The following is a 14,471-nucleotide window of genomic DNA, read 5'->3' as shown; positions in this document are numbered from 1 at the left end:
ATTCTTCCAGATTTAAACTGTTATACTGTAAATGAGATGTGATGTTAGTCTCTTAATGTGAGAGGCAAGGATTTCTTAGGATGATATCTTTTATTGGATGAACTATATAGTTGGGATAGACAAGTTTTTGAATGCAAGACATTCTTCAGAACATGGAGGGTTTCTATTAATTAAATTTATATTAGTACTTTCATTCTGTCTAAATGCTAGGCCAAATTATCCATTTGTTTTTCACCAGCATATTTCCATTGACATTGATAGATTTGATAGATTTCCAGGCAGCATTTAGCCAATATCTTAATAATATAAGTCATAGCAGATCTGTTTTCAACTTTTAATATAGGGGTTTGGGGGAGAGGCCTCATTAGGAAATTGTTTAGCATTTCATAGTGTGTGGATCTTTATTTGAAGGAGTGTTTCCACTCCAAATGCAGAAGTGAAAAATCCTTGAAAATATCCAAAAACGCACACAAAAAGGACAGGAGTATCCTGTTCATTATGGCCATTTCCCATTAAGTGTAGATTACCTGACAAACTAAATTATTGGGTTGTTCTGCAAATAGTTATGAAGTATATAAGTAAAGTCTCATTGTACATTATTTTTTAAAGCTAACTTCCAATCAAAATAATTTATAATAATGAATGCTTTGTAAAATCATTTGAATCTGTCTTCCAATTAAAGGGAGTTGGTACTATATTTTATGAAACAACTGTTCAAATAATTTGTATTGTACCACAGGGAGGTGTATGCTGTTCTATAAATGAGTAAAAATGATGGGACTTTGTAAACCAGTGTGCAGTGTAAACAGCAAGATGACACTGAAGAAAGGACTGAGGTTGAGAACTGGTTATACAAGGTTTTACAATAAGAGATAATGGCATGTGTTTGTTGGATGTACATCTTGGTTTTTATCTATGCACGTACAATATATGTGACTCCATCGGCATTCTGTTTAAAAGTTCCTTGGAACATAGGTGTTGATAGGCTTGGACTGAAGCCATAATAATTTGTATCTCTAAAATTAAAACTTGCATAAAACTAAAATTTGGAATAGGATCAGGAATGAAAGCTGGATGGGAGGTCAGCAATGGAAATGTTTTAGGACAATTAAATAGTGTAGCTCATTGTGGTAGAAAGAACATTTCCAGGGGACAGGAGTTAAAGGGAAAATCTTGAAAATGTGAACCATGAAGGTTTAGAAAGCAGAACTCTTATCAAAAGAGCCAAAAATGTCTTATCATTTTTAATCTACTCTCACAAGTACAATCAATGCCTGAATGCTTGGGATTGGCAATAATACTAGTGTCTTCTCTGCCTCCCTTAGTTTGGAGATTTCCTGTTTGAAGAGGAAGTGGAACAATGTGCTGACCTGTGCCAACGACTTCTACATCACTGCAGCAGCAGCATAGAGGTCACTCGTACTCAAGCCTGTGCAACACTTTACCTCTTGATGAGATACAGTTTCAGCTCTGCTAATGTAAGATTTTATTTAGAACAAAGGTACCTGTAGATATGTGGGGTGTCTGCTCTGACACACTGTAGTTACAGCGCATCAGAGCAGACCCACTTTATAGTTTCCATATTTTCATTTAAAATCAGTATGGAAACTGACAATGAATTGAAAACATGCAGATATCAACAGCCAAGTGTTGTGGTGTTATGTGAATTTTTAACTAGAGAAGGAAAGTGGCAGGGGGAAAGCAGGTTGTGGCAAGGAGTTTGAAATAGTTAGTTACTCCTGTTTCATTTGAGAAAATACTACATATCAGTAATGAACTGGCTTAAATAAAAGATGTCTACATTTTAGAAGATCTCTTGCACAAATGAACCAAAAAAAACCCCATAAACAACATTGTTACTTCACTATCTTTTCTTAAGTGCTCTTAACCCAGTGTAAGAATTATTGCAGCTTCTACACAGACTGGGCCCCCAATTCTCCTCTCAGTCTCACTGATGTAAATATGAAATAATGTCCTGGGCTGGAATGAAACTCATGCAGATTGGTATTGGTATGACAGTACAGTTTGGCCCTTGGCCCCATAAAATGTCAATACACAGTATAAAACTAGATGTTTATTTGGTCAGCACTTATGAATAAGCATACCATATGTGAGAGGCAAGTATTTTCTGTGATATCTTTACTGGACCAACTGTATAGTTGGGAGAGCTGTTTGATAAGCTTCTGAGCATCAAGTGCTGTTCCTCAGGCCAATACTTCCTTTTGGATCCCCTTATATCCTGCAGGGATTTAAAATCCAAGATGCAGCCTTCCCTAAGCCATTCATTTACAAATTAATTACTGGGCCACATTGACACCTGGCATAAACAGGTACAACTGTGTTGACTTTAGAGCGATGGCCACTGGTCCCAGGGGTGACTTTGGCCTTCTTTGTTTAAGCAAAGAGGAAAAAAGTTGATTTACATCCTGCAAGCACCTAAGTAAACAGAAACCTATGGAAAACAAATATGTTTGAATTCATAAACCCTTCTTCTTTGGTGTTTTTCCTTCTATAAAGAACTTTGCAAGAGTAAAGATGCAAGTGACCATGTCTCTGGCTTCTCTGGTTGGTAAGTCATCTGACTTCAATGAGGAATATCTCAGGAGATCCTTACGAACCATCCTGGCATACGCAGAGGAAGATGCAGACATGCAGTCAACTCTATTTCCAGCCCAGGTTAGTACTTTTGTGATTTCTGATGCTAGCTTCAGGACCTTTCATATGGGAGTGGGGACAAGCCAGACTGTAGAGCTGAGCATTCCTAAGTGTTGAAAATAAAGAGATGAATAATTGGGCTTACTTCTATTTTAATACCAAGTTATGCATATGAAATTCTTGTAATATCTAGGACGTCTGTATCACGGTCCACCAGGATATACAGCCCAGTGGGTACAGAATTACAGGGGTAGCAGTCAGAAGCTGAGAGTCAGGAACCAAATGCCAAGCCAGGGTCAGGATGTGAGAATCAGAGGCCTAGTTACCAGATCTGAGGGACAATCCACAGGGCGAGGTCCAAGAACAGAGTGAAATCCAGGTCAGGAAGCAGATCTGCATGGAAATCCAGTGCTAAAATCCAGGAGCAAGCCAAATGCAGGGTCAGGATCCAAGAAAGCTAGAGAAGTTGCCAGGACAGGAACTAGTCAGGGATGGGAGACCAAGAAGTTGTGCAGTCAGGCTCAGGTACTGGAAGAGTTCTTTAGAAGCATCCCCAGAATCAATTGGAGGGAAAGGGCTCAGGTCAGCTGGCCTTCATTAGTTTATAAGTGAGGCTTACACACTTATAAGGGAAGCTGGGCCTTACATCGCTGACCTTGTTACTCAGGCTGCAAGGCAGGGGCCTTACAATCTGGGGCTGAAGCTGAGCACACATGCCTACAGAATAAGCATTATATGAGCACCTGTATGTAGGTGTTCCATATGTCTGTGGGAAAATAAAATGGCATAGGATGATTTTCTTAACCATGTGCAAATAATTTTACTTGAATCTACTATGAGCTGCATGTATGGGTAATGTAGGGCTAGCATTTGGCTCATGATGTTTTCAAATCAGCAGTACCATGATAGCATAACTCCTTTCTTCCCCTCCTCCCTGTACTCCAAAAACAAAGCTGATAAGGTTTCACATGCCTGCACATGCACAGATACCTATACCCAACACGCGCGCACGCACACACACACACACACACACGCGCACGCACACACACACACGTACCTTGTTTTTAAAAGCAATGCTGTAAGAAGTATGTGATGAGGATAGTTACATTTTGTGCAGCCGTGAGTCGCAGACAATGCTTGCCACTGCCCAAAAAAATCTTATTAAAAATATCAAAGTCCTTTTATATAGAAAGTAAAGGTGGCATTTCTCACTGTTTCTGGTCACTTGGGCTGGCATATATACCCTCACAGTTTGGCACATTTGGGATGTCTTTACACATGCTCTTGAGATAGGCAGGTGCTTTACTTAGAACAGCTCTTGGGAACCACTGTAATTAAAGCACCCACAGCGTCTCATGTATTCAACATGCTGCACTTCAGAATTGTGGCAGGGGTGCTTTAACTAAAGCTTATTTGATTAACTTTAGTTAAAGCGCCCCTGCCACCATTTTGAAGTACGGGGATGCTGAATGCACAAGACACCAAGGCTGCTGGAGCATGCTAATTAGCACACTCCAGCAGACTCAATTAAATGAGTCTGCTCTGATGTGCTGTAACTACAGTGTGTCAGAGCAGGCACCCCACATATCTACAGGCACCTTTGTTGGTTAATTTAATTCATCTTGTCATTCCATCTTATAAAGCAAGATGATTTCCTAAGCATCATGAGAAACTGGTACTTTGTCACATTCTCTGTTATCAAAACAAGATTTTAAAATGCTTCCCCTCCCACTATTCCTTTTCATTTCATAAAGAGACCGCATCCATGACACCAAAACCATGTTTGACAGTGAAGGATTTAGCTGGGTTACCCATTGGGCAATATCTGGTACTGAAGAATCGCTGGCACATCTGCTTAACAGGTTTTTCTGAACCAGAAGTTGGACTCCAATGTGGATCTAAACATTTTTAAATCAATGAACAAAAAAACCTGGGTTTCTCTGAGTTCATCAATCTTGTTTTGTGACTGGTCCCTTTATCAATTGCTTAAATATGATTTAAAATCACAGAAAATATTTGTGGAAAGGGCTTCATAAAGTCATTTAGTCCAACCCCTCCCCTGCTCAAGGGTGGACCCTCTGCCCTTAACCTGCTCTTAAAAATTTCTAGGGATAGAGATTCCACAACCTCTCTAAGTTAGCGTGGAAGCACGTGCATTGTGATAATTATGACTCTTCCGTATTGTAAATAAATGCTACAGCAAGTAATGGGTCTGTCAGTCTTGTAAATCATGTGCTGACATTTTTTTAATGGAAGTAAAAAAAAACAAACAAAAAAATCCAAGACCGGAAAAATGAGTGTCAACATTTATTTTTATTCAGGTAGAGGAGCTGCTATGTAATTTGAACAGCATCTTATCGGATACAGTGAAAATGAGGGAGTTCCAGGAAGACCCAGAAATGCTCATGGATCTCATGTACAGGTGAACCCTCTTAATACTGTTGCTGAACCATTTCAAAAGGAAGCAAACACAAAGGCCTTTGAGTCTCTGCCGAACATGTCTTTACTGAAAAGCTCTCCAGGTGCCCAGTACAATACCTATTTATTATCTAACATACAAATTGCAGGAGTCATTTGGGTATGATTTTTATAAACAAGGGTTTTAATTTCACTGTTTATGCATAAGGCAATTTGTAAGCAATTATGGAGGATGTTAGGTTTAGGAGTAGGGGCTCTCCCCTTTTCAAATGTCTCCTCAAATCTATTCTAAACCTGTTTTTGTTAGAATTGCTAAAGGGTATCAGACTTCCCCTGATTTGAGATTGACCTGGCTACAGAACATGGCAGAAAAACACACCAAGAAGAAGTGCTACACAGAGGCTGCTATGTGCCTGGTCCACGCTGCAGCTCTGGTTGCCGAATACCTGAGCATGCTGGAGGATCGCAAGTACCTGCCAGTGGGTAGTGTCAGCTTTCAGGTAGGATATAATTCATAGCTGTGCAGACTTATTTTATGTTTTTCTCCAAGTGATTGGTTACTGTATGTTATATAGCACCAGGTCAAGGCCCTGTGGGCCTCCAAGATATATATCTGTTTGATGAACATTCCTTATCTTATAATTTTATTCTAAGGCCTGTAAGTTAGTGTTTGATCAATTTAGTATGTGCTATATTAGCTTTATATCATTTTAGTTCATTAATATAAATAGTATTGCAATATTGAGTCAAATACCTCACAGAAACCTAATTATATTACATTATATTATTATTGTGTGTTTGTTTATTTTCTTATTTTTATCAATCAAATTTGCAATATTCTAACATATGATTTTATATTCTAAAAATAACTTAATGGGACCATTTTTCCATACATCTGAATCAGTCAAAATTAATTGTATTATCTTTCATTAATTGAAGTCTTATATCAGCTGTTCCATTTTTTTGGTCTGGAATTATAGCCGATAGCTGACAAGCATATAGTATGCAAAGTCATTTTGTGTACCTTTTTAAAGATATTGCCACTGTAGTATACTTTTTCAAGTCCTCTGATAATCAGCATTAACTGATGTTGTCTCCTTGATCGGCTCTTTTAAAACTCGTGACGCAAATTATTTCAATCGGCTGATTTAAAAATGTCTAACTTCAGTATCTTCTATTTTACATTCTCCTTAAATATTGGTGAAATGAATAGTTTCATTGGCCTCGTGTATAAATACATCATCCATTCCCCCCCTTCCCCCATATCCAAAACAGAAATATTTATTGAATGCTTTTGCCTTTCTGCATTTTTAAGAATTCTGCATGGTCCATCTGGTACTGTATCAATTGTAATCAGCAGTCCCTCAATATGAAGATAACAGTACTGTATCAATGGCACTACTAGAACTCAATTTTTTTCCTATTCTACGTAAATACCTCTTTTACTGTCTTTTTATTGGCTCCTTCTGACCTTCTGATTCCCTTATTTCTAACTTATATTCATTGCCTTCAATTTTTCCTGTTTTTCCATTTCGTATATGTATGTTAGCTTTAATAGTGTTGTCACTATTTTTTAAACCATGCTGTTTGGGTTAGCCTAGATGCTCACAATCTGGCACACTCCATAGCTAATCAAATTTCTCCTATGAATTCATTTTCTCTCATGCCATTCCCAATTCCTAGAGTCATCTGTATCTCCAGGTGTCACAGTGGACGTAGTCTTTCTGGACTTTAGGAAGGCCTTCAGCACTGTCTCTCACCCCATTCTCATTAAAAAATTAGGCGACTGTGGCATCAATGCCTACACAGTCCGATTGGTCGCAAACTGGCTTGAGGGCTGCACCCAGAGAGTGGTGGTGGATGGGTCATTTTTTGACCTGGAAGGATGTGGGCAGTGGGGTCCCCCAGGGCTCAGTCCTCCAGCCCGCACTGTTTAACATCTTCATCAGCGACTTGGACAAGGGGGTGAAAAGCACCCTGTTCAAATTCGCAGATGACACTAAGATGTGGGGGGGATGTGGGCACGCTAGAAGGGAGAGGCAGGCTGCAGCTACATCTAGACAGGTTACAGGGGTGGGCAGATGAGAACAGGATGGGTTTCAACACTGACAAGTGCAAGGTGCTGCACCTGGCAAGGAAGAACCAGCAGCATACCTACAGCCTGGGGAACTCCCTTCTTGCCAGCACAGAGGCAGAAAAGGATCTTGGAGTCATTATCGATTCTAAAATGAACATGGGCCAACAGTGTGAGGACGTGGTCAGTAAGGCTAACCACACCTTGTCATGCATCCACAGATGCATCACGAGCAGGTCCAAGGAGGTGATCCTCCCTCTGTATGCGACATTGGTCAGGCCACAGTTGGAGTACTGCATCCAGTTCTGGGCGCTGCACTTCAGGAGGGATGAGGCCAGCATCGAGAGGGTCCAGAGGAGGGCCACCCGCATGATCAGGGGGCAGCAGGGCAGGCCCTACGAGGAGAAGCTACAGGACCTGAACCTGTTCAGCCTCCACAAGAGAAGGCTGAGAGGGGATCTGGTGGCTGTCTATAAACTTACCATGGGGGGACCTGCGAGGAACGGGACAGTCCCTGTTCCTCCAAGCACTACCAGGAGTAACTAGGAATAACAGCCACAAGTTGATTGAGAGTAGGTTCAGGCTAGATATCAAGAGGTGCAACTTCACAGTCAGGGTGGCTAGGATCTGGAACCAACTTCCAAGAGAAGTGGTGCTTGCTCCAACCTTGGAGGTCTTCAAAAGGAGGAGGCTAGACAATCACCTAGCCGGGGTCGTTTGACCCCAGCATTCTTTCCTGCCCGTGGCAGGGGGTCGGACTTGATGATCTGCTCAGGTCCCTTCCGACCCTACCAACTATGAAACTATGAATGTTTTATGTAGTTCTTATGTATTGGTATTATTCTAGTTACTTTGGGCAACTGAAGGTTCAGCTACATGGCACTAGTCCAAACCAATTAACCTAGATTATTTGGAGGTAATGATTTAGGCCATATAGCTTCACTTCCTGCACTGCTTACTGTAGTTTGTGGGTACATCTATACACATGCAGTTAATGCGACTGAATATACTCCAGCTCAGTTTGAGCCAGAGTAAACTAATCCTGACATCTCCATCTACCTATGCGTTTAAGCGCAGTAATTTACTGCAGTGCTGGATACCACTTGTATTTGGTGGGACTATCTGGTAGCACAGTAAATTAGTCTATTGCACCCTAATTGTACGCTTGTGTAAATGGTGATGCTTTTCTGTGCAGCAGATTAGTTTGCTACACCATAAAGTGTCTCATGTAGACACACCCAGTTAGCAACTAAATGCTGTGTTCTAGGCTAGAAGGAAGTATGTTTACTTCCAATATATATCTAATTTTTAAATTAAATTTGGGATGCTTCAGAATAAAAGTTAATAATATTGCTGAATGAATAGTTCCAATCTGAGATATATTATCTCTCTTATATATAAAACTTTTAGCTGAATGATTATAGCAGCAACAAAACATGGCAGGCAAATCACCTTGCCCACTTGCAGCTCATGTTTATGAATTGACTGAAGCGTATAGAAAATAATCCAAACGTAAAGAACTCTTCTCCTATTGATGTTTGCTCTCCCTAACATATAACTTGATTTCATTTTTTTGAATAATCTGCCTACCTCTTCTGTGTGCTAGAAGAAGACAGTCCAGTCTAGGATTTCTACCATTGTCTAGGAAAATTGATCCCTTATCTTGGTATGGATGCCTGTGTGGGTGCAGTCATTTGGTATGAAATCATGTCTCATTTACTGGGGTAGAATTAATTAGGCTTATCAAATCTAAATAATGTCGACAAGCATCCCAGTTGAATCTGCCTGTCTTGTCAAAAGATTTGCATGTATACACATTGCTCTGTAGAAGAAAGATTATGACAAACTTTAGCCTCTTTCCCTTCTCCACCCTCATAAAAAAAACCCTCTCTATTACATAGCTATTTACCTGAGAATATAACCGGGACTTCAGCTTGTTCAGTAATAATAATTAACTACAGTAATACTTTGTGCTTTTACAAAACCTTTCATACAAGGCTCAAGTGTTTTACAAATGTTACTCAAGATTTGCAACACCACTGATGTAAGGTTAAGATAATCTTGTGAGTAAGAAACTAAACTGGTCTGTCTGTCTGGGTTTTGTGTGACCCTGAGCAAGTCAGTCCCTGAACTTCTCAGAGGACATCTCCTTTTCTCCTTTTCAATTGTAAAATTGATCAGATAATACTTCTCTGCTCCAGGGCTTTATTTAATGAATGTTTATTTGTGCTTTGAACTGTTGGATGGAAGGGTCTATAAAAAGGTAACAGCATATAAATATTTATGTAGGAAAGTGATTCCATTATCCTCATTTTAAAGATGGGAGATTATACTAATGAGAGGTTATATGATTTAACTCAGATCTTCTACAAAATTACCAGTTTTATTCTCAGCCTAAATAATTATTAGGGTCCTGTGATCTCAGGAAGGATCTCTGGGATTCTGTAGTTTATATTCCAACTATGGAACTGGATACAGTTACCCAAACTTCTGCCTCCATGATAATATATTTGGAAAAATCTGAAATTCCTAGATACAGCAGGTGGGGAAGATGCACAAAATTCTTTCAGACCAAAGCAAAAGCTATAGACCTAGGTAAATGGGATGTGTCCTACAGGGATTTAGCAAAAGACAACACAAACCTGAGAAATATATAGTAAAGTTAGGACTCAGATGCTGCAGTTCTTAGACAGTTGAAACCAGGAAGGGGGATATTTTTTTTTTCTTTCTGGAAAGTTATTGAAAATTTAGAGCCAAAGAACAGATAAATTGGTGTCTGCCGTTTCCTTGGCTTCCTCTTCCAGATAAATCACTGCTCAGAATTGTCTTACCTTTGTCACAAAAAGAGCTCATAAAAGGCAGCAAAACTCCCAGTTCTAACCATCGTGTGGAAATGCTTAGGTTCCTGGGATGAAAACCACAGTGCAGCTGTTAGCTAAATTGTAACCTCTTTGGAGCAAAGATTATCTTTCTGCTGTTCTCTGAGGCTGTGAATCCAGTTATGAACCCTGGTTATTATAGCTTCTAAAAGCTACAATATTTCATATAAATAAATGTGTAGTACAGAATGGAATTCAGCACAGTCTATAGGCTAGACCACACTGACATTTATCTCTTCTCTGCTATTGGTACCCAAACTAGCTAAATAGCTAGCTAGCAAGGATATGTCTATGTGTACAGCAGTTATGCTGACCGTACTATAGACCTATTCCCAAATCCCATATAAGCTATTCTGTTCCTCCCCTTTAACTTTTAGGTGAAGCTGAAGTGATAACTAGGCCTAGTCCTGGTACCTAACACTGAATGAATTTAACCCACTAAGTGATAAAATTGACTCCAGAAAGCTGTAGAATGTAAAATGTATCCCAGAATATGGAAATTCCACACAGCTTCTGATGTGAGATGATGGCTCTTTTTTCAAAGTTTGTAGTGGTACTCAATGTCTCCACCATTTTAGAAATAACATCTTTCAGAAATCAAATTGTCAGCCTGCTGGCATTTATCTGCAGCTGAGATGGATTTTACTTGCTACTTCACGATAACAATGAGACCCCAAGTTAGGTAATTTTTATTGACAGATTTTAAAACTTGCTATTGAAAATTACTGGAGTGTCTTCAGATGCATTTTTGCGTGGGCACTTACATATAGGTTGCCGACAGACATGAAAAAAGCACACATTTTACCAGAAGAAGTGGCACATTAGTTTGACCCAGCTCTATAGTGTCTAGATAGAGTGGGTGCTTCAGCATGGCTTTTTGGCGCTTTTACCTAATGTGCGGGCCGCGCCCTGATCCCACCTTTGTCGCCATGTGCGGCGGCGATTCCGATCTCATTCCATCGCCATGTGCGAGCCGGGGGCGAGCCAGGCCCGTCTTCGTTGCACACGGGCTGTGGCCGGCAGCCCAGGCACACGGGGCTGGAGAGAACCACGGGGCGGTTTAGCGCACGCGAGTTAGAATTAGTTACGGAGGCGTAATGGTTGATTGAAAAGATTGTTTACTTACACCCAAAGATGGTATTGGTGTAGGCTGGACAGGTTTCCAGGCACAGCTCTCGCTAGAGGAACACGACAAATCGATTGCTGCCACGGAGTTGTTCAGGCTCCGCGGGTCCGGTTCGGTTAGGTTCGAAAAGTTTCCCCAGAGTTACTTAGGCTCCGCGGGTCCGAAGTTACAGGAAAGGGATACGTCTAGGATTGCGCTCGGCAACAGGGAGAGGCTAGAAGCGAAAGCTCCGTAGGCTCGGTTCCATTGCCTCTCTTGCCTGCTTAGGGGAGGCGCGTCGGGTCCGCGAGGGTCCGCAGCGCTTGGAGATCTTCACACAGAATCTCTCTCGTCCTCCCTCCTCCGGATGTTCGTGGAGTCCTCCAACTTGGGCGGAAACCACACAAGCGTTTTGTACGGCTAGCAAGCCAATCGCTAGCCGCCACGTGTGCCTACATTAGGAATTGGCCAATAATGTGGTGGCGAATCCTAATACAAATGGCGGGAACTCCTTTGCAGCGTGTATCACTATGATGCACAAGAAATGCACCCTGCAAAGAAGCTGTAATTTGGCGGGAAATCCCTGTTGCACCAGAGTTCTCTCTTGCAGCAGAGAACTCTACCGTGCAAATAAAGCGACAAATTGCGGGAAAATAATTTAGTGGTGCCGAAGCGCGCACACAAACAAAAAATCACACCTTTGGGTTGTGACATCCCCCCTTGCTGAGAGCATAGCTAAATTATGCCATACTCTTCTGAGCAATCTAGAAGTTTGTCGTGATCATCAAATGAGTCAACAAGCCAACAAACAAATACACAAACATAAAATTTGCTGTCCTGGGATCAAGTTACATAACAATCAAGAAATAATAATCAACATAAACACATAATCTGATTTATAACAAAATTGCATGATCAGGGCTTCAGTGGGCGTCGTGGCGAGGTCACACGTCTCCTCACTCTCCTCAGTGATGTCATCTCTCTTAAGGCTCCTCCTTGCCATACGCTCTGAATTCCGGATCTGTAAACAGAAAACTCTCAAAACAAATTAATGACCTATTTTAACGAACTTAAACAATTTTTAAATGATTTTCATGGCTTAATTAGATGAAATCGTCGAAGATTCATCATCTGGTTCGTCCAAATACCGGAAACCTGACTCATAAGCTAACTGCCATTGGCCTGCGTCCCCTAAAATCCGAAACTGCCGCTTGTTAAGTCCGGAACGCTGTAGGAGAAATCCAAACATGTATCGCTCCTCTAGGGTTCTCGGTGGCAGTGGTGGGAGATCGGATCCACGTCGTCTGGTGCCTTGAGGCCTGGTTGGGTGTTGACAGTCCCGATCATAAGACAATCTTGGCTCCATCAGGATACGCAGTCTTGGCAATTGACAAAGAAGATTACTCACGGGTTGATTTTACCACTGGACTGAGCAGAATTCGAAGAACGACGATGTTCTTTTGTCCGTAGATCTCGAGGCAACTGTCTAGACTATGAGAGGTTAGTGGAACGGTTCCAGGATCTCGCAAGTGACGGTGAGGCCATGGTCTTATTCGCTGGAGTGATGTTAATCCCAGCGCACAGGCTCTCGGGTTCCAAGCACAATACGAGACACCAATCATTGCCAGCATAAGATGCTCTGCGCCGGTATATTCGGGCCGTCCTGTATGCCACACGTGGGCTTTTTGACTAATCAGTCCTGCAACAAGCGCTGGCAGTGGAATAGGCCAGTGAGTATTACATGTTATCATGTCGATGTCAGTGACATGTCCTCTACTCCACAAAGCTTGTCTAACTAAGAAGTTTGCTGCTTCTTGGTTCAGCAGGTCGGATCCAAGTTCTATGACTAAACGTCCTAACCATACAGCTAGAGTCTCTTCAGGTTGAATTTTTGATGCTCTACACAAATCCTGCAACTCAGTTCTGGTGCAAGCATAATAAGTAGTAGCAACTCCGTTAGTTGTTGTAGAACAAGCTGCTCCTTCGGGAGATGATGCTGTCATAGGCTGAACTGCTGCCGCGGGGGTTACTGCTGCTGTCGTTGCTTCAGGCAGGAGGGGCGGATGCTCTCCTCCGCTTGACTCTCTCCTTCGTCGGCAGGAAGGCGTGGTCAGCCGAGACGCTGCTGTGTCGCTAGGCGGGGTTGCCAGCGACGACGCTGCGTTGATGGGCGGAGTCGCTGACCGAACTCTCGCAGGTTCGTTAGAAGCTCCACCCTTCTTTTCCGGTTCTTCCACGCAGTCTTCCTCCTGCTCGGCGCCATCTTGGACTGGCGTTTCAGGCTCCCTTTTCTCATACGCTTCTTGGACCGATCGGATCGCCATCTGCAGCTGGGTTTTCAAACTTAAATTTTTCTGCATTAGATTCATTATAGTACGAATGGTTGCACTACCTTCTCCCCCCTTGTTGTACCGCAAGGCCACTCTTTCATCCGCGGGGCGTTCCTCCATCTCCAGATCTTCGCGGAGCTCGGATGGAAGCTCGCGACCCCGTAATCTAGACATTATTATCCCCGGGGGGAACGGGCCGATGGGCTCCGGTTCTTCACTCTCCCGAGCATATCGTAGGCATCAGGCACACTCCCGGGTGAAAGTCGGGTTCGTTTCGACCGCCGGGTTGGGTTCGGCGAGGGACACAGTATCGAGGGGCCTAAACAGGACCCGCTCATCTCTCATTATACACCCGAACGCCGCAGGGAGCAAGTACACTTCCCTCTCTCTCGGGGCTCCGTCTTTGGAGATTCCCTCTTCTCCCTTTAGCGACAGACGGCCGCTTACAAATCTTTCACCTGTTCCGCCCGCCTGGTGGTAAGCGATATGTATCTCTAATTCTTCAAAGCTTTTCACTTGGCGTTGGTTATCGCGCCAAGGGCAGTTCCTAACCAATTCTAACTCTAGTGTATTCTCTCTTAATCCCGTCTGGGTTGCTACATGCGCATTCTCTCCCGATCCCATCCTCGTCGCCACGTGCGGGCCGCACCCCGATCCCACCTTTGTTGCCATGTACGGCGGCGATTCTGATCTCATTCCCGTTGCCATGTGTGAGCCGGGGGTGAGCCGGGCCCGTCTTCGTTGCACACGGGCTGTGGCCGGCAGCCGGGGCACACGGGGCTGGAGAGAACCGCGGGGCAGTTTAGCGCATGCGAGTTAGAATTAGTTACGGAGGCGTAATGGTTGATTGAAAAAATTGTTTACTTACACGCAAAGATGGTATTGGTGTAGGCTGGACAGGTTTCCAGGCACAGCTCCCGCTTGGATCCTCGCTAGAGGAACACGACAAATCGATTGCCCCCACGGAGTTGTTCAGGCTCCGCGGGTCCGGTTCAGTTAGGTTCGAAAAG

The 14,471-nt window shown here is 42.7% G+C and overlaps 1 protein-coding gene across 2 annotated transcripts in view; it reads left to right on the top strand.

Moving 5' to 3' along the window:
- The window catches only part of DOCK8 (dedicator of cytokinesis 8), a 156,298-nt gene that overhangs the window by 125,676 nt on the left and 16,151 nt on the right, over positions 1-14,471 (top strand). For both annotated transcript variants that reach the window (XM_014608664.3, XM_006261239.4), the window contains exons 36-39: positions 1,326-1,478; positions 2,518-2,676; positions 4,977-5,077; positions 5,381-5,573. In XM_014608664.3, the coding sequence (XP_014464150.2) occupies positions 1,326-1,478; positions 2,518-2,676; positions 4,977-5,077; positions 5,381-5,573 (606 nt within the window). The remainder of the gene's footprint in view (positions 1-1,325; positions 1,479-2,517; positions 2,677-4,976; positions 5,078-5,380; positions 5,574-14,471) is intronic.

Source organism: Alligator mississippiensis, chromosome 3, assembly GCF_030867095.1.
Source record: "Alligator mississippiensis isolate rAllMis1 chromosome 3, rAllMis1, whole genome shotgun sequence".
Taxonomy (NCBI): Eukaryota; Metazoa; Chordata; order Crocodylia; family Alligatoridae; genus Alligator; species Alligator mississippiensis.
This window is presented reverse-complemented; position numbering and strand designations above follow the sequence as displayed.